Source organism: Trachemys scripta, chromosome 11, assembly GCF_013100865.1.
Source record: "Trachemys scripta elegans isolate TJP31775 chromosome 11, CAS_Tse_1.0, whole genome shotgun sequence".
NCBI classification, from domain to species: Eukaryota; Metazoa; Chordata; order Testudines; family Emydidae; genus Trachemys; species Trachemys scripta.
In genome coordinates this window covers 25787706-25806766 of record NC_048308.1, presented here as the reverse complement: position 1 = coordinate 25806766, position 19061 = coordinate 25787706, and the positions used below count along the sequence as shown (strand labels likewise).

The 19061-nt window shown below is 39.0% G+C and overlaps 1 protein-coding gene across 1 annotated transcript in view; it reads left to right on the top strand.

The window, feature by feature from the left end:
- Positions 1 to 4330: 4330 nt before the first annotated feature.
- The window catches only part of NEB (nebulin), a 172543-nt gene continuing 157812 nt past the window's right edge, over positions 4331 to 19061 (top strand). Inside the window, exons 1-12 of the mRNA XM_034786087.1 lie at positions 4331 to 4366; positions 6734 to 6778; positions 9284 to 9472; positions 11088 to 11195; positions 12012 to 12116; positions 12431 to 12535; positions 12642 to 12746; positions 13506 to 13610; positions 15561 to 15665; positions 15861 to 15968; positions 17320 to 17436; positions 18947 to 19048. Of these exons, the coding sequence (XP_034641978.1) occupies positions 4331 to 4366; positions 6734 to 6778; positions 9284 to 9472; positions 11088 to 11195; positions 12012 to 12116; positions 12431 to 12535; positions 12642 to 12746; positions 13506 to 13610; positions 15561 to 15665; positions 15861 to 15968; positions 17320 to 17436; positions 18947 to 19048 (1230 nt within the window). The remainder of the gene's footprint in view (positions 4367 to 6733; positions 6779 to 9283; positions 9473 to 11087; positions 11196 to 12011; positions 12117 to 12430; positions 12536 to 12641; positions 12747 to 13505; positions 13611 to 15560; positions 15666 to 15860; positions 15969 to 17319; positions 17437 to 18946; positions 19049 to 19061) is intronic.

Sequence of the window (19061 nt, the reverse complement as noted above, 5' to 3'; positions counted from 1 at the left end):
GGCACCTCTGCTAGGGGAATAAGAAAGTCCACATAGGTTGCTACACTCGTATAACTAGATCAGCTCAAATAATAACTAGAGTTGATTAAAAATTGGCTATTGGGAGCAATATTACAGTTTCTCTCATGCCCTCAATTCTCTTCTATGGGCTAGGCTCCAGGGGTGGACTGTATCTCCCTTTATGCATTGCAGTCATGGAACTTCCATGATGCACTGTAAAAGTTCATCCAGATGGGAGGCCTCAGTGCATCGTAGAAGATGTAGTCTAGTGGATTGGGGGTGGCCGGGCACAAGACACCTAAAATACCACAACATCTCAGGCAGACACACTTTAATGTTGAAGTGGCCTGACATGAAATATTTTGTTCAGATTTTTCAGATCGGCGCAAAACTGACATGTTCCCGTGAAAAAATTTGATTTTGAGAAAACCATATTTTTTGTTGAAAAAACATTTTGATGGAAAATTCCCAGCCAGCTCTACCAATAAGATGAAACTCAGTGAAGTGCTTGTTTTAAAACAAACAAACAAACAAACAAACAAAAAAACCCAGCACCCAATTGTTCATGTTCCAACTTGGAACATAATGTTGATCACTGCTGTTCTGACATTCCAGAGAAATCAGAATGAAACATCAAGACTAGCTCAGTGGTAAACTTTCGCAATGCAGCCTGGGACATCACAAAACCTAAGCAAAGGTGTGTTGAGTTTTGAGCAAAAGGGATCCATTTTGGACATGAGTTGAAATCAATCAAAATTCAATGGTTTTTCATTGTTTTGACCAGAAATAAGACTAATCCTGATGGTTCTTGCAGAGCTTTGCTTTTGAGATTTGGGGCCTTAGTATGCAAATGATGACAATCAAAACTGGGAAAAGATTTGCTGTCAATTTCCTGTGACCTGGAAGTGCTAAGTTTTTCACCCTTAGAAATTATGATCTATATGGTAAATATATGGCCAAATTCCAATTTAAGTAATCACATTTTTATGCTCCTTAAATTCTCCCTGTAATTTTAATTGGCCATGGAATGCTCCACTCCAGTCCTAGACTCTGTGTGCTGTTAGAGATGTCCTGTTTCACCCTAAAAATAGTTGCATTTCAGTGGGGGGCAAAGTGATTCCTGCAGCATGTGTGTCATTTTGCTCTTATTTAGTAACTGCCTTAATGTGCTGTGCTAAACAGCAGCATAAAGAAATTTGCAGATGATATGCTACTAAACTAGCAGGAGTAGAGATGAGAGAGAAATGATATAAAGAGACTTGCATAGGATGCTAACAGGAACAGTAAATGAGATTCTGTCTGGCCAGTGGAGTCAGGAATACAGACTTCTGTAATGTGACAGAGCTCGTAACCTTTGTAACCCTGACCCAAGTCAGGTGATTGGGTCCAGGAAATAAAGTTCAGTCCCTTATCAGAACCTCTGGGTGTCACACCCTTATTACAAATGCATCTAGGGAAAAGTAATCTAAAACTGAAACATTCAGTGTGAAAAAGAAACCTAGAAAGCATTATGCTGAAAAAGACCTAGAAGTGATAGTAGGTAGCAGATCAGTTAAAATCAATACTTCAGAGAAAAAAAGGGCGATATAATTTTGGGGTGTATGCACAGAAGAATCAGAATATAGAGCAGGAAAGTGATAATTCTGTTAATATAGCTCTAGTGAGACTCCACCTGGAATATTGAATTCATTTCTGAGCAGCTCAGAAAGATATTAACGAAGTAAAAAGAGTTCAAAGAAGTGAAAAAATATGATGAAGGGGATGGAGGGAGTGATTAATGAAGCAAAGAGCTAAAGAAGTAAATATATGGGTCACATATGATAACCATATACAAGTAACTTAAGACTAAAAACATCTTGGAGGTAGGGGATTAATTAGGATGGTAAAAGGCGTTATAAACATGAGTTTCTGGATGAAATTAAGGAAGAGGAAGTTCAGGATGATTCTCAAGAAAACCTTCCTGACAGTAAGATCTGTTGATTGTGAAACAATATCTAAAGTGAAGTGATGGTAGCACTGGCATTTTAGGTCTTTAAAAATAGACTGGTTAAAACACGAGAAATGTCACATAGGAAACAATCCTGCACTGATAGTGAACTAGATAATTTTCCATAATCATTTCTATTATTTTAATCCATGCATAATATACTTTATTTCTTAACCTTCCAAAATTTCTGCACAGAAGCATGCCCCATTATCATCTTATGTCTGTATTGTTTCTGTAAGCCTTGTATATTTCTGAATTAAATTGCAAGCTTCTCATTGCAAGGAACACGTATTATTTGTTTCTAAAGCAGTGTGTGCCTATGTATGATATTCCATAAGCTTTGATAATACCAACAGATATAGTTTGCACTGTGAGTAAAGTTTGTTAGGCATTTTAGGATTGCTATGGATGAAAATAGAGATGGCCCTGAGCTGTGAAGTTAAGATCTAAGTCCAAATCCACATCTAACCTTTCTTCAAAGTGTTAAGGGGCATATGGATTCTGGGGTTTTAGTTCAGGCCCATCTCAGAGTAAAATATATGCTGTATAAATGCAAATTCGTTATACATTCAGACAAAAGGATTTTCCATCTGGGTACTAACTGATATTTGTCTGCAACATTCAACAGTAATTTATGTATCTTTTTTTTTTTTATCAAGATCCATTTCAGAGGAAATCCTAAAGCAGTTTAGTCAAAACCCTGATATGTTTTGGTTTTAGTTGAAAGCCAAAGAAGTGATTAACTCCCTTTTTCTTTGTGGATTTGCTGAACAGGTGCTCTTTTAAAGGATCACTAGGTATATTTAGCATCTGAAATTTGAGCAAGTCTAAATCTCATTGGCTGGCCTGGCCACATGATAATTTAGGATCTGATGCCTCAGGCTTGCTTTTGCCCAGTGTTTCTCAGGAGGGAAGAGTTGGAGAGGCTTTGCTGCTAAGGAAAGTTTGTAAAATATTGCTGGTAAGCGGATTTTATTTTGCCTGGTTTTTTTCTTTAGAGCCAATTGGGCAGTTTCTTATTCTGTAGCTTTTTGAGGGCTCTGTTCACTACTTACCCATGCAAGTCAATAGGTATTTTGCCTAAGCAAGAAGTGATGAAAAGGACCCTGCGTGGTTGCAAATCACAGTAAGTGAAGAGAAATCCTTGGATCTATGTCTGGAGGATATAAAACATGGAGTTTGGATAGACGTCCCCTATAGTTCAGTACATATATGTACTGCTGATGTCTGTGCTTAGACTGAGCTTTAGCCTGCTTTGCTCACCAGACATGCCACTTGTGAATTGTTTTGATGACTTAGCCGTTTGGTTTAACAAAATAGGTTTCTTTCCTAATTTTTTCCCAACCTATTGGCATTAAAAAGGGACAATAATGTATGTTCCTATATTTAACCTGCAGTACGGGTCTTCACTTGCCTCAGAAGGAATTGCAGTTTAGCTAGCTAAATGAAACCAGCCAACCACTCCAGAGTATTGGCTTACATGGCAGATATCTTTGGACTAAAGCAGCTGTTCCAAACCTTCATCTACCACCAGCGTTAGAAATAGGGATGTATTGTCTGGTAGCAAGCTGTAATTCTGACAGGCCTGTAGCATAACCATTCCATTAATTAACCCATCTGAATTTTGCAGCAATAACCTTTATTTCAAATATTGACCCAAACAATATGGTTTTCTATATTTTCTAGGTTTGAAGGAAAAAAATAGAAAAAAGCCACAAAAGCTAAGAAACGGAGCATCCATACAGGCTGATGGTGGGAAGAGAGAAATTAATCTCATTAATTTAAGGTCATTTAAAAATAATGATGCCAGATTTTTCTTCATTATATTTTTGCTTGTTATATTGTAACTTACCAAGGAAAACCCCATCCAAACAAGAGATGAAATAAAATAATGGGCTATGTAAATATTACAGATAAGGAGAGTTCTCAGATAATTCTGTAGTGGGGAAAATTCAAAACATATATTTTAACAAATAACCACATCTCTTATTTGTTCTTCAATATGTGTTGGACGTCAGCATTGGATTCCATATATTTGACCTGAATTGTAACTGATATTAGCATGTTGCTTAATCCAGTAACACTGCAGTCTGAAATAAAGTGAAATAAAGTTAGATCATGATGGCTTTAATTTTTGTGAGTCACATGCTAAAGGTCTGCTCCTGACTTGCCAGTAAAATAATGTATTGGTATTAGCAATTATTACACCGTGACACACACACACACACATAATGGATTTGACTAATAGAGTTTCATAATATTTGAATACTTTGGGCTAATATTATATTTTCATCTGTTATATGTCCAGTGCATAGGTGCTAGGCAGAGGAATACTCTGTGAAAATGGCAGACGACGAGGAGTATGAGGAGGTAATAGAGGTAAGAGAAAAATCTTCTAACCATGGAGTTACTTGTTTGTGAACTTGTAACAAATTAATGTTTTGAAGATGCATAGCTTGTGTCCATCTCTATACATAAGCAAACTGCTCCCCAAGTTTGGGTGTGTGCAGGTACATTAGAGGGAACAGTGCCATCAATACAGCAGAACCTGTGTGGCTGCTGTTCCAGTATCTATTCGAATATGGACTGTGACCTTTCCCACCCATTGCAAGGAAGAAATATGAAAGTTCCATATTGGGGGCCTTTTGTGAGCCCTCTGTGGTCAATACAGTATGGATACTCAGTGTAGATCTGAGGCCAAATTAAACCCTGGTGTAAGAGCACCAAAATCTATGGAGCTACAGCAGGGATGAATTTGACCTCATTTAAGCTCATTGCTTTGTACCTCATTGTAGTGCCATGATTTGAGGAGTCCCCAATAACTAGGGACACAACAGCCTACTATCATGGGTGAATGTCAGTGAAAAAATGACTTTGCTATAAGATGATTACACTATATTAATAAACCTACCCTTAGTTATTAAACGATGTTTATTCCATTAAAATATATAAGGGCAATTGGAATGGCTTCCATAGTGTCCTCTGGGGGACGGGGGGGAGCGAAGATAATGTTTATTTCAGTGACCAATTTTACAACTCTGATCCGCACAAGAAATCCTATGGATTTCTCATCTGAGCCAGGATGGCAGGGTGAAGCCTTCAGTGTTTAACACTGTATGTTTCTGATGGTCAGAAGCAGATGTGCTAATTCAATTAGTTACATATCTACATTATTAGTCTGATGAAATAAATGTCACTGTTAGTACAGTCCCTGTAGATGTATTTTGGAATCTAGCTATAAAAGGAACTATTTCTCCAAATTGTTATGATTTCCTATATTATCTGTGATTCACCTTGTATGTAGTGACTAATAATACCGGTGTTAATTGTACCACTAGTTATATTGTAGTCATTCCCACTTCCATAATTATCTCCTTTTTTAGGCTGATAATTATTTATTTTATTTTTGATAAGGTGTCAATTTCCTTTTTTTTTTTAATTGTGTGATGTAGCTATATTTTCCCAGACAGCTCCATTTCCTCCTGCTATGTTTTTTTTAAAAAATGTATGCCTATCTATAACTACATCTCTTGGACAGCCTCAGATGGTTCTGCTTTATTAGCTCCCTCCTGAGATAGTCACAGGGGAGAAGTTATAAATAAAACAGCAACAAATGGCATCTGGTATCATTTTGAAGCAGTTCAGCCCTTTCCAAAATCATTAAATCTATAACCCTAGTTTTATATAAATCACATGATGTAAATCTGTGTAATCAACTTGTACCAGATATTTCTGTTTAAAGAGAGAGGAAAATTATTGCTGGAATAAGTGAATATTCTTTTACTCACAAAGAGGGCTCAGAGTATACTGGGTATTTCATTTAAGGGATATTTCTCCTACCTCTGGATGTACTAGTCTACATTGGATATTATAGCCATTTGTGATTTGCAAAGAATGCAGTTGATCACAGAACCAGATAGTATTTCACTGAGTATCTTGAGACTTTGGGAAAAGTGAGTCCGACACACTACGTTGGCACTGAACAGGAACTACTCCAGAACATAACCAGATATTAGGCCGCATGAGAGGTAGTTTGTTCTAGTTATTTGAGCAAAGTACTGAGACCCTAGAAAGCCTGAGTTTTAATCACAGTTCTTTTAGGGCCTGATCCAAAGGGTGCATACTGATGTGCTGTGTGACCTTGGGGAAAATCACTGTGCATGAGATTTTCAGAGGCACAAATGGCAGCTGGACACTTAACTAATACTGGAAGTCAATGAGCATTAGGTGTTTTTTTAATTTTCACCTTCATGTTTTCTTCTCCATTGACTTCAATGAAATGTTACAGGTTCAGAGCAGCTGAGGCTCTGGCCCAGTCTGTCTCAGTTTTCCCATCTGTATAAATGGGTACAGTAAAATGGAGAGGGCTGTTGTGAAGTTTGATTGTAGTGACCGTCATCCAGGCTTTTGGGAAACCCTGGTTTCTTTGATACTGACTCTCTCTGTTGCTTTGTGCAAGTCATTTAATCTCACTGCCATGGCCATGATAATTAATAATCTTTATCACCTACCTGACAAGAATTTTAATTAGTTGGCAAACTGCTAATTATTATTATTAAAAATGAGCGGATTCTCAGAGCTCAGCTAAGGGATGGAAAAGAGGCTCCTGCATGTCTGAACCACAACTACATCCCCCCCAAAATTGGGTTTGAAAGCTGTGTTTGTTATTGCTTCAAAGAGTTAAGGAAGGCATTTTGCTGTGCTGCATGACCATGAGAAATGATGAGATTTGTCCTCTGTTTATAGTATTACACTGAAGAGACTATCATTGAGGAGGGTGAACCAATGGAGGTAAAGGATTGCATGAGATTGCATGTGGAGCAAATGGAAATATTGTTACTGCAAAGCACCAAATGCATAATAAACCATTCTGTGTTTTGAGGGTTATTTCACCATTCTGACTGCATAAATATGAGCTGAAATAGGTGAAGATTACTTCTCAAGGGACTTCTATTTAATTTACAAGGGCACTCAGTACCTCTCAAAGTTGGGCCATGGATTACATGAACAGGAAACATGGGCTAGTGTATACTCTAATATGCCCTATATACTTCAACTATTCTGAAGACAAGTACAGAAAGATTCTTCCTGAAATCTATTATGTTTACACGTCAGTTCAATTCTCATTCGTTTTGTATGACTTAGTCACAAGCAAAGTGATTGTTTCTATGTTTTTCCTGTTTCAGTTATTGCGATGTAGTGCCCCCAGGAAGTTATAAAAATAATTTGAAATTGCAATTAGGCCATTCGTATGGATATTCCAACTCAGAGCTTTTTCCAGGTGAAATACTCCTCATAGTTTGTGGCTATCAAGATGCACCGCCTTATAGTTCTATTCTGTGGGTAAAGTGTTTCCTTTAGAACAAAGAGTCCTGTCACAAAATCTTTCTTGAATCCTTGTTCCAGTAAAATGCCCATTGACAAAATAGGAACTTTTACTGAGTAAGTAATTCAGGACTACCCCTGCCAAAAAAAAGGACATGTCATGCCATTTGTTTTTTAAGATGAACTACCCAGTAAAATCAATGGCCACAAATTATTCAATGGTGCAACAGATAGTTCTATATCTGACTGACCAGATTTGCATTACATTAATGATGGTAGTTTTTTTTTATTTAAATAGAAAATTAGTCACTGTAAGCACTATAGCCTTTCTAATTAATGTGATTAGATTTTCTTCTGTAGTCTGTGGGGTATTAATACCCTGTAACCCCTTGGGTTATAATAGGAAAGAGGAAAACTCACTGTACTTTCAGAATCAAGCATCTTTTTTCTGCTCATTTTCTTTGATGAGGTCATGATTTAGGCACTGGTTAAGTCTATTCACTGGTACATGTAACTTTTTTCTAGTGTGAAGGTTTTACTGTCTAAGGACCAAACTTCGTAAACTCTTCAGGGCAAGTACCATGTCTTATAGCTGTCTGCAAAGTGCTATGTACATTTATAGCATAATAAACAAACAAACAAACAAAAAAGTTAATAGGAGTCAACTTCAGTTGAACCATTATTTGGCCCTAATGTAATAGGTAACAAGAAAAAACATGTAATTTTTTTCATGGTTTTATCACCACATGCGTGCATTTAGGATTCTCCAGTGCCATTTAATGACAGAAAAGGTGCCATTACTTTACTTTCCTTACTGATTAGAAATGAATGGATATGGACTAACCTGTTGCAACATTAAAGTTAATAACAACATATTGGAACATTATTAGTGAAACACAACTAGTGCCCACAGAATAAAGCATTTTGAAAGATAAGTATTGCCAACATTTTCTTCTTTAGCTAATGCTCAATATATTTGCTATTCTACGTCATATTAATACAAATAACTATCAAGAAATCTGAGCTTCATTCATTCCCTTTTGAAGGCTTTCCTTTTTTTTAGCAAATCTATTATGAACCAAGACTTGATGCTTCCTTATCCATGCACTTTTGAAACAATTTTATTTTTGTAAGTTATAATAATTTCTTTTAATGTTTTTAATGCAAATCTTACTTGTATTAAAACCATTGTCTACAGCATGAACAAATATATAGATTGTTAAAAGGAAATTGAGTCTCTTTCCAACTGAGCTATACCCACTGCTTATATACATATATCAGATAGTCTCTTCTGTGATTATGATCTTACTATCCACATCAGGACATGCAGGTTAGTAGAAAAACTGGATTCTGAACATACATTCAATCACCTAGTGAATCTTATAGTTATTGTGAAGATCTGAAGGGTTTAGTCATGTTTATCTTGCTATCTCAATTTCTTTCCTCTTTTGGGGGAAGGCTATTCCTTTTGAAGGCTGATAAGTGCCTTTCATCTACATTCACATCTCCCAGTGACATCAACAGGAGCTGTGAATGTGTGGATATGTGTTCCCTCCAATACTCCCAATATAGCCCTTAGTATTCAGATCATTTCTACACTTCGGGCCTATCTGTCATCGATCTACCCTCAAGGTTCCCTCTGACGTCAATGAGAGATACGCATGTGGAATGATGGCAGCAGAATACCCTCCAGAATCCAGGGCTGCTGGATAAAAACCAGAGAAGCTTGATTTAGAAATTGGCTAATCTGCAGTCTTCACACTGCCTGCTTGGATGATGTGTACTAGGCACATTGGGCAATCCCAGTAGGAAAAGTGGCCCACACTGTAGCTCAGTTCCCACTGTGGGGGGGGGGGGTCCTGAGTAGGAATTAAATGCCATTTCATCAGATAGGAGAGTTAAAAAGTTCTTGTTGCAAAATTACGGCTTATAATTAAAAATCCAATAAATACATATTGCCCACATTCCCAGGTAATCATGGAGACCACCACCACCACCACTACCACCACTGGAACTACTGGCCCCAGAGGCACCTCAGGAACCATTGAGCAAGCTGCACTGCCAGTCAGAAAGAGGATGAAAAAGATAAAAGTGGATTCGTCCAAGTTTATGACACCTTACCTGAAACACAGTCATAAAATGCAGGATCTGTTCAGTCAGGTAAACTCATACACTTGTGTCTTCCTGTTTGTTTCTTTAAATCAAACATACACGTCATAGCAAACCCTAATATCACTGTAATGACCTCTTCTGTATTTCCTTTCTCATCCTTGTTGATTACTGATATTTACAGTGAAAGAGGAGTTTACATCATTGCTTGATTCATTCATTGTTACGGTAGTGAATCATGATGTCACAAAAAGTGGCTTGAGGGAGGGGCATGAGTTCTATTGGTTATAACAGATATCTGAGAGCCCGGATTCCCAATGTCCATTCCTAGCTCTCTCACTGACTCTTTGTGTTCTGCTGGAAAATTTATTTAACCTCTCTCTGCCTCAGTTTACACACCTCAGTTGGAATAATAATTAAAGATAGACCTGAGTTGTGAACTTACCCAAAGCTCAAGCATGATTGGTTTGTTTGTTTTTCATTTTTGGCCAACTATAGACAAAGGGCCAAGCTGCAAAGTCCAGATCTGGATCCAAACTTTCCCAAAAGCTTGAAGAAAGTGGTTCCAATCTGGGGTGCCACTTCATGCCCCGCTCTAAATACATACGTGTTGTGAGGCACAATTAATGCCTATGAAGTGTTTTTACATTCTAAGATGGGAAAAAGAGTGTAGAAAAAATTTATGGTAATGTGATGGAAGTGATAACTTATTTTATTGTTTGAATTGGTTGAGGGGAAGGAGCGGGGAAGGACATGACAGATCATAATCCAGGGCCCAGTCCTGCAAACATTAAACACGAATACTCCTAATCCTGTGAACAAGGACACTCACTTGAATAAGGGCTGTAGGATTGAGCCCACAACATGCAGGGAGTATTTTAAAATTGTAGTAGTAGTAGTGCACCTCATGCAAATAAAACCAGCAACTTGACTATAGCAAACAGTTTAAGTGGGGAGACTGCCCAACTCAAAGTGAAAATCAATGGGAGTTGGGTGCCATAGGCCTCTTTGTAAAGCCCAACTTTAATTTATTAAATTCAATGTGCCTGATCCTGATCTCATTGAAGTCATTGGGAGCTTTGCCATTGACACCAATGGGAACAGGATCAGGTCATGTGGATTTTCAGCATATCTAAGCAGCTACATTATATTGTTTTAAAAATGTGTGTCATATTAATATTGTAAAGCCATAGAAACACTGGGACAAATTCTACTCTGATTTGCACCTGTGCAGCCCCATTGACTTCAGTGGGGTTACACGGCTATAAATAAGAGCACAGCTTAACCCATTGTGTTTTCAGATATCTGAATACAATTTTGTTAGCTATGTGATTTTTATAGAATAATTGTTATGATAGCAAAACCAAACTCCCTATGAGCCTAACCTGTGTCATAGCTGGGTGATCTGAAGTGAGCTCAAGAGGAGAAACAGACTATTCTATTTGTTACAGTGTACCAGATCCCCAGCTGGTGTAAATCAGCACACCTCCTTTGGCTCCAATGGGACTCAATTGACTTCAATGAAGCTGCGCTGATTTATGCTATTTGATGATCTGGCCCAGTGTTGCTAACCCAGTGAAGATAAACATTGATGACTGCTCTAGCTAAAGCTTCTCCAGAACTTTGGGGGTTTGTCTGAGTAATGTTCAGTCTTGTTTTCTTTCAGAACAAATACAAACAGCAGTTTGAAAAAGGAAAAGGAAAACCATATGCTAGCACAGCTGATACCCCAGAACTTCGGAGAATTAAGAAAGTGCAAGATCAGCTCAGTGAGGTATGTGCTAGGCCTGATAAATCAAATGAGATATAAATTGGTAAGGGGCTGCATCTCCTGGGTTATATATTTTAGCTATTGGCAGTAACCAAATAGATAATGTTATGCAATCCAGTCTGGAAGCTTAGCAGAAACATTGCCAAGGTCTCTGGTGTAGGAAATGCAGACTCAATGACAAGCTTAAAAGTCTAGAATTCAGGCTGGGATTTAGGACTTGGCAACAAGGAAGGAGAGATAATGGTCCTTGATCAGCTGGATAATAATTCCAGGTGGCTGTGGCCAAAAGGGGTTTGAAAAACTTTTATCTGAAATTAAAGATAGGATGCTGGGAAAATGTTGATTAAAGTATAAAGCACTGAATTAAATGACACTGCTGGCTACATCCTGTCATTGTTCTGCATGTGGAATTCCTGTTGAAGTCAATGGAAATATTGCCTGAATACTGCAAAATCAGACCTTTCAAAATGTGCTTAAACACTTCTCTTTTCATATAACCACATAACAAACAGCTGCCCTTAATAGACCCTGCTGATGTGCTCTAAAAGATACTTATTTGCGTTGTTGTAGTCCCATTTCAAGTAGCACTATGTTAACACAAACTAGGTACCTTTTAGGGAATGTCTACACTGCAATTAAAAACCCATGGCTGGCCTGTGTCAGCTGACTCGGGCTTGCAGGGCTCATGTTAAGGGGCTGTTTAATTGAGATGTAGATGTTTGGGCCTGGTACCCTCCAAGGAGGGACGGTCCTAGAGCTCAGATGTTTTCTTGATAAATACTTCTCCCAATTAATTGTGTTTGGCATGTCTTCATCTAGGTTAAATATCGTATGGCTGGCGATGTTGCAAAGACTATTTGCCATGTTGATGAAAAAGCAAAGGACATAGAACATGCAAAGAAGGTGTCGCAGCAAGTGAGCAAGGTAAGAGTGTGAGTGACTCTGTGAGAGGGTTGGGGACATCAGTGGCAGCAAGCCATGAGTAAAGTGTTTAGGTCAAGGTCCTAAGAATGATTGTATCAAAATTTCAAAGTAACATAGGAAGATAATTAGCAGAGAAACAACTGAGCAAGAGAGAAGTGTTATAATTTGAAATGCTCCTCATTGAGGTAGTCAGTGGGTTTTCTTTGTTAGAGACTTTTTCTTCCTCAACGTTTTGAAAAAGCTGGCTATGTATTAACACATTTTAGTGCTTTCCTACAAGCACAGTTAACCAACATGCTGGTCTTTCTGTCCAGGTTTTATACAAACAGAACTGGGAGGAGAATAAGGATAAGTACCTTCTTCCCCCCGATGCTCCAGAGCTTGTGCAGGCAATAAAAAATACGGCAATGTTCAGTAAGGTAAGAGCAGCTTCTGCTCCGGGGCAGTGTAGTGCATGTATCATTGCTAGTGAGTGGTTATTTCATTCCAAGTAATTACTTCCTGACACTTTTTTCTCTCTTTAAGAAACTGTACACAGAAGATTGGGAGCAAGACAAAACATTATTCTACCCATACAATGACAGTCCAGAGTTGAGGAGAGTAGCAAAGGCCCAAAAGGTTCTTAGTGATGTAAGTAGCAAAGTCTAATTGCCCATTTCAATAGAGTGGTGTCACGCTGATTTACCTCTAGAGACTTCTCAGTGGATTTGCATTGGCATAAAACCACTATAAGGGAGTAGAGAATCAGTCCCAAGATGCAGTGTGGATATTTATGAAAACGGTAGTGCTATGTCTGTTGAAAAGCACTGAATGCGTTGAATGTTTATAAAGTCTGAAGAGACTGGCGATTCTGAGTTGTGTTCAGAAGAATTAATGTAATCAAACCGTTACTGGCCCAATCTTCTAGGATGCTGTTTTCAATGGGATATGAGAGTGTTTAACATCTCTCAGGAGACAATGAGAACTTTTCAGGATTGGGCCTATACACCCAGTTCTCCCATGTGTAAAACAGGGATAACAATACTTCCCTACTTCACAGAAATGGTTTAATTCATTAATGTTTATAGAAGCACTTGGAGAACTGAATACCTCCTTGGTTAAGGAGCTATATAAGAGATGTCAGTGGATGTTGAGGGCATTCAGCACCTCATAGGATCAGGGCTCTGAAATCCAAACTATTAATGTATTTCAAAAGTCCCCTAGCAGGTTAGTAATTTCTCTCTTTCTTAGAGAACACTGTAGTAGTTACACTGGTTGAGAGAGCTTATTTTGCAGCAGTGGAAATGACTGCTTCTGTTAATGGAAGTGTTAGAGAGGTCAGGAGTAAATGTTCTGTTGTTTATTTAAACAGGCAGTTCCTGTAAATGTTTACTCCTTGAATTATTTCAGATTGTTTACAAAAAGGGGCACGATGAACGAAAATCTAAATACACTTCTCTGCCAGATCCACCTGATGTGGAGCTCGCCAAGAAAGTGACTAAGCAGCGCAGTGATGTGAGTATACTGCACCACTTTCTCCCAACTAGACATCTTGCTTAAGGATTTGGAGAGGCAGAATCATTTAAGTGCATATACATTATATACAGGCTGGGTTCAAGAATGAAATAAATAAACAAACAAACAAACAGATCAGTCCTCACAAGGGGATCTATGTTTGCCATCTAGTCTTCCATGATGACTGTCAGGGTTTTTTTTTCCTCCTCATCTTTTTCAATTCCCATATTCACCCCCCCTTCTTCTTTCTTCTCTCCTACACCCTTCTCCCCTTCCTCAATCCTCTCATTCTCCTTCTTTTTCTGTTCTCTCCACCCTCTTTGTACTAGGGGTACGCTATAGAAGGTCATAATGATCAACATAACCACTATGTTGCTTGTTTAAATTTAAATAGCAAAGTGTTTGTATGTATGGGTGCATTTTTGATTATATAATATTTTCTAAGGAGTCCATAATTTGTTCTCAAGGAACATTTATTTTTCTAGTAGATGGAATTTTGGCTTGTGAAATTAGTTTCCCTGATAGAATAACACATTGTTTTAGAAATAGGTAAATCAGACTATTAAATCTAACGTATATGAGCAGTATATCTGCACCACCTAAAACACTGTTCAAGAGAAACCAAGACACATTTATAAACATGGAGGTGGATAAATTGGAAGTGCACTTAAAAGGACATTGCCTTTCCTCTTATGGTCAATTGTAAGTAAGCTGTCATGGAATAAGAGGTGTGGTCCTCTCATGGATCAATAACTGGTTAAAAGAGGGGAAACAAAGGCTAGGAATTAATGGTCAGTTATCAGAATGGAGAGAGGTAAGTAGTGGTGTCCTTCAGGGGTCTGTACTGGGACCAGTCCTATTTAACATATTCATAAATGATCTGGAAAAAGGGGTAAGCAGTGTGGTAGCAAAATGTGCAGACAATACAAATCTACTCAAGATAGTTAAGTCCAAAAAAGACTTCAAAGAGTTACAAAGGGATCTCACAAAACTGGGTGACTGGGCAACAAAATGTCTGATGAAATTCAATGTGGATAAATGCAAAGTAATGCACATTGGAAAACATAATCCCAACTATACATATAAAATGATGGGGTCTACATTAGCTGATACCACTCAAGAAAGAGATCTTGGAGTCATTGTGAATAGTTCTCTGAAAACATCCACTCAATGTGCAGCAACAGTCAAAAAAGCGAACAGAATGTTGGGAATCATTAAAAAAGGGATAGAAAATAAGACAGAAAATATCTTATTGCTTCTATATAAATCTATGGTACACCCACATCTTGACTACTGCATGCAGATGTGGTCGCCCCATCTCAAAAAAGATGTATTGGAATTGGAAAAGGTTCCGAAAAGGGCAACAAAAATTATTAGTGGTATGAAACGGCTTCCATCTGAGGAGAGATTAATAAGACTGGGACTTTTCAGCTTGGAAAAGAGACGACTATGGGGGGGATATGATAGAGGTCTATAAAACCATGACTGCTGTGGAGAAGATAGATAAGTAAGTGTTATTTACTCCCTTTTATAACACAAGAACAAGGGGTCACCAAATGAAATTAATAGGGAGCAGGTTTAAAACAAACAAAAGAAAGTATTTCTTTACATAACGCATAGTCAACCTCTGGAACTCTTTGCCAGAAGATGTTGTGAAGGCCAAGATTATAACAGTGTTAAAAAAAGAACTAGATAAGTTCATGGAGGATAGGTCCATCAATGGCCATTAGCCAGGATGGGCAGGGATGAGGTCCCTAGCCTCTGTTTGCTAGAAACTGGGAATGGGCAACAGGGGATGGATCACTTGATGATTACCTATTCTGTTCATTCCTTCTGGGGCACCTGGCATTGGCCACTGTTGGAAGACAGGATACTGGGCTAGGTGGACCTTTGGTCTGACCCAGTATGGCCGTTCTTATGATTAATATACATTATTTCATTTTGTTATAGTTTAAGTACCATGAAGACTATGAAAATAAGATTAAAGGCAAGTGGAGTCAAACTCCTTGCTATGAAGTTGCAGTTGCAAGGACGAATGCTGATAATTTAAGTATGGTAAGAGAGTTATTTAGACACTGGGCCAAATGTATGTTTGTATCCTGTATTTTTATCAACCCTGTAATGCCTGCTATAGTTTTTCTGCTTTGTTTATAGTACTTCTCTTTTTTCTATTTAAGCTATATTATGGATGACTATTTTGCAATGGTAGTTTATTTGATACATTTTGTTCTCTTTTTCCGTGGCTTACAGAGAAAATACCAGGAAGAGTATGAGCTCATGAAAGACCAAATCTACTTTATGCAAACTGACACTCCAGAGTACCAGGCTAATAAGCGAGTTGGAATTGCTGCCAGTAAAGTAAGTTAAGAATTCCCCCATTTACTTAGCTTGGTTCCACTTCTGCCAAACTTCTGATGACTCCAAATTATATTCAAGAACTTCAGCTGTGAAGCCCCTTTTGATACAGAACTTTCTTCTTTGTTCTGTGTGAGACTTCTATTATGGGCCAGATCCTCAGCTGATGTAAATCAATATAATTTCATTGAGTTCCATAGAGCTATGCAATCGCACCAGCTGAGGGATCTGGCCCAATATTTCCCTATTTAAGACCTTTCCTAGATCAGTGATTCTAAACCTTTTCTGGTTGACAATCCCTTATTCAATGTCCAAAATTTCTGTTATCTCCTTACAGTTACACGTGTACTCTTATTTTTATAGTATCAATGATAACAATGATACATCTATATAATTTATTTGTGCGTGTATTTCTAGAGGTTGCTGGAGTATACTTGACTTTGAAAGGGAAAAGTGGGGGAATGAGATTTTTTTGCTTTAGATTGTAATACATTTTTCAATGCCTGACAATCTCCCTTGATTGTCTTTTGTGGCGCTGGAAGTATGACCCACTGGTTTAGAAACAGAGTCTTGGATCTGTATATATCTGTTTATGGATTATCCAGGGCAATAAGGATTTGACTTTGGAGATTGTCTATTAGAGGGTGCAAAGCTTCTTGGGACACACTGAGTGAAAGCTGCTACATAAGAACAGTTGGCATTCTGTTGAAGGCTATATTCATTATAAAGCAACAGCTTAGTTCAGGGGTGGGCAGACTTTTTGGCCCGAGGGCCACATCGGGGTTGCGAAACTGTATGGAGGGCTGGGAAGGTAAGGCTGTGTCTCCCCAAACAGCCTGCCCCCCGCCCCCTCCCACTTTGCCCCCCTCTGAACTCCTGACCCATCAACCCCCCCCACCCCGCTCCTTGTCCCCCTAACTGCTCTCCTGGGACCTCACCCCCTATCCAACCCCTGCTGCTCCCTGTCCCCTGACTGCCCTGACTCCATCCACACCCCTGCCCCCTGACAGGCCCCCCGGGATTCCCACGCCTATCCAATCCACCCTGTTCCCTGTCCCCTGACCACCCCCCCTGAACCTCCGCCCCATCCAACCACCCCCTGCTCCCTGTCCCCTGACTGCCCCCCGAACCCCCTACCTCTTATTCAACCCCCCCCCCCCGCTTCCCACCCCCTTACCATGCCAGAGCCAGCCACATCACCGTGCTGCCCAGCAGGAACTTGCAGCCCCACCACCCAGAGAGCTGGCAGCACGGCGAGTTGAGGCTGAGGGGTAGGGGTGACAGCAGGGGACGGGCTTCTGAAAAGGGCTAACCAAGAAGACAGCCCAAATATACTTTTATTTAATTTCTATAGGTGAAATATAAAGAAGACTATGAAAAGAGCAAAGCTACTGCAGATTATAATGTACTTCCGGCTACAGAGAATCCATTGCTGAAACAGCTAAAAGTTTCAGGAAAGCATCTGAGTGATGTAAGTACCATAAAAATTCAGTTTGAATATTTCAGCTATATGATATAAACCAAGCCCATCCGTTCTTTATGGTATGGGTTCTTGGGGCAGGGAATGTCTTTTTGTTCTGTGTTAGCACAGTGCTTAGCACAGTGGGGTCCTGGTCCATGACTAGGTCTCCTAGGACATACGGTAATACAAATAAATAAATAATAATAATTAATAATCTTCACTGAAGCCTCTTAGCAGTTGCAAGTTGCCGCGTGAAGCTTTGTTTACTGTGAGATACACCCACCCAGTCCAACGATACTAACCCTTTAAGAGATAAAGACGGAGGTTTTGGCAAGTTGCCGGAGTAGTTGACTGTTCTCTAATGTCTCCGTGTCATTGTCAGCTATTACAGCAGTATTTGTGATGGCGTTCTAGATCAGAGAGTCATATCCATTCTCCAACAGCTGGACGGAACTTTCATTGGGTGTCCGATGAAGCTAAAAGAAGTAGATTTCTCACATACTCGCATACATAGTTCCCTTCAGTGACGTAATGACAGCCGGGTGCTGCCCAGCTCCGAGCTGTGCCCCTGACACGCTCTTGCCTCTGCCCCGAAGGAGGCTGCCCTAGTTACAGCCCTGCCAAGGGTTCAAAAATTATGAGTCAGCCCCCCTTAAAAATCATGAGACAGGCTTAAAAATCAAGAGATATGTTAAAAAATAAATCTATTTTGGGTGCTTTTTATTTGCTTTCTGATTTTTGAGCCTTTAGGGGACTCTTAAGTCATGTTTTCAAGCTTTTCTCTCCAACCATGAGGAGCTGAAGTTTACTTTAAAAAAAAAGGTGTGGGGGGGCAGCAGAGAGTCTCACCTACTCCCATGCCTGGGGCTTTATGAAAAGCACCAATTGCCATGGCGCTTGTGATAAAATTGTACGAGATTTGGTAATACTATCGTCTGCCCCTGTCTCCTAATTGCTGAAAGGGATTCTAGGTAGATTCTATCTAGACATGTTCTAGTTTAACATGTTTCATAAAAATTATTCTTCAGAAGCAGAACTGCTGCATACATTGATTTGTGCTTAACAACCTGAATAGTAAATCTGAAAATAAAATAGCCTTAACTATAGGTTATTCCCCGCTCTTCCCCCTTTTGCTTTATATCCTCAGAATTTTCACCAGAGACAGGGATGTACCAAAACCTAGGATCTGAACACCATGACCTTTGGAAAAGTTTGGCTCTGGAATTAGATCTGAACTTTGCATCTGCCCCCTATATATAATGGACTGACACCCTAGAGTCTATCACATGGACATTTCAGCAAAACATAGATACAGATCCAAACTTTGCAGCTCAATCCCATCTCTGCTTTTTACATTAGCAGATTATTGCCTTGTCAAGCTGATGGCTTGCTTTTGTTTCTTAGTGTCATTTCAAAATGTTATCACTAAAGGCTTTAGTCAGAGTATCATTTCTGCTGGTGGAAATGAATGAATTTCCACAAAATCTTCTGTATTACCTGACTTTATTTTCTTTTGCAGAAATTATACAAGGAAGCCTATGAAAAGTCAAAAGCAACAAGCATTAATTATTGTGACACTCCAAAGTTTCAAATTGATAATGTTCTGAAAAACTTCAGTGATGTAAGTATTGTTG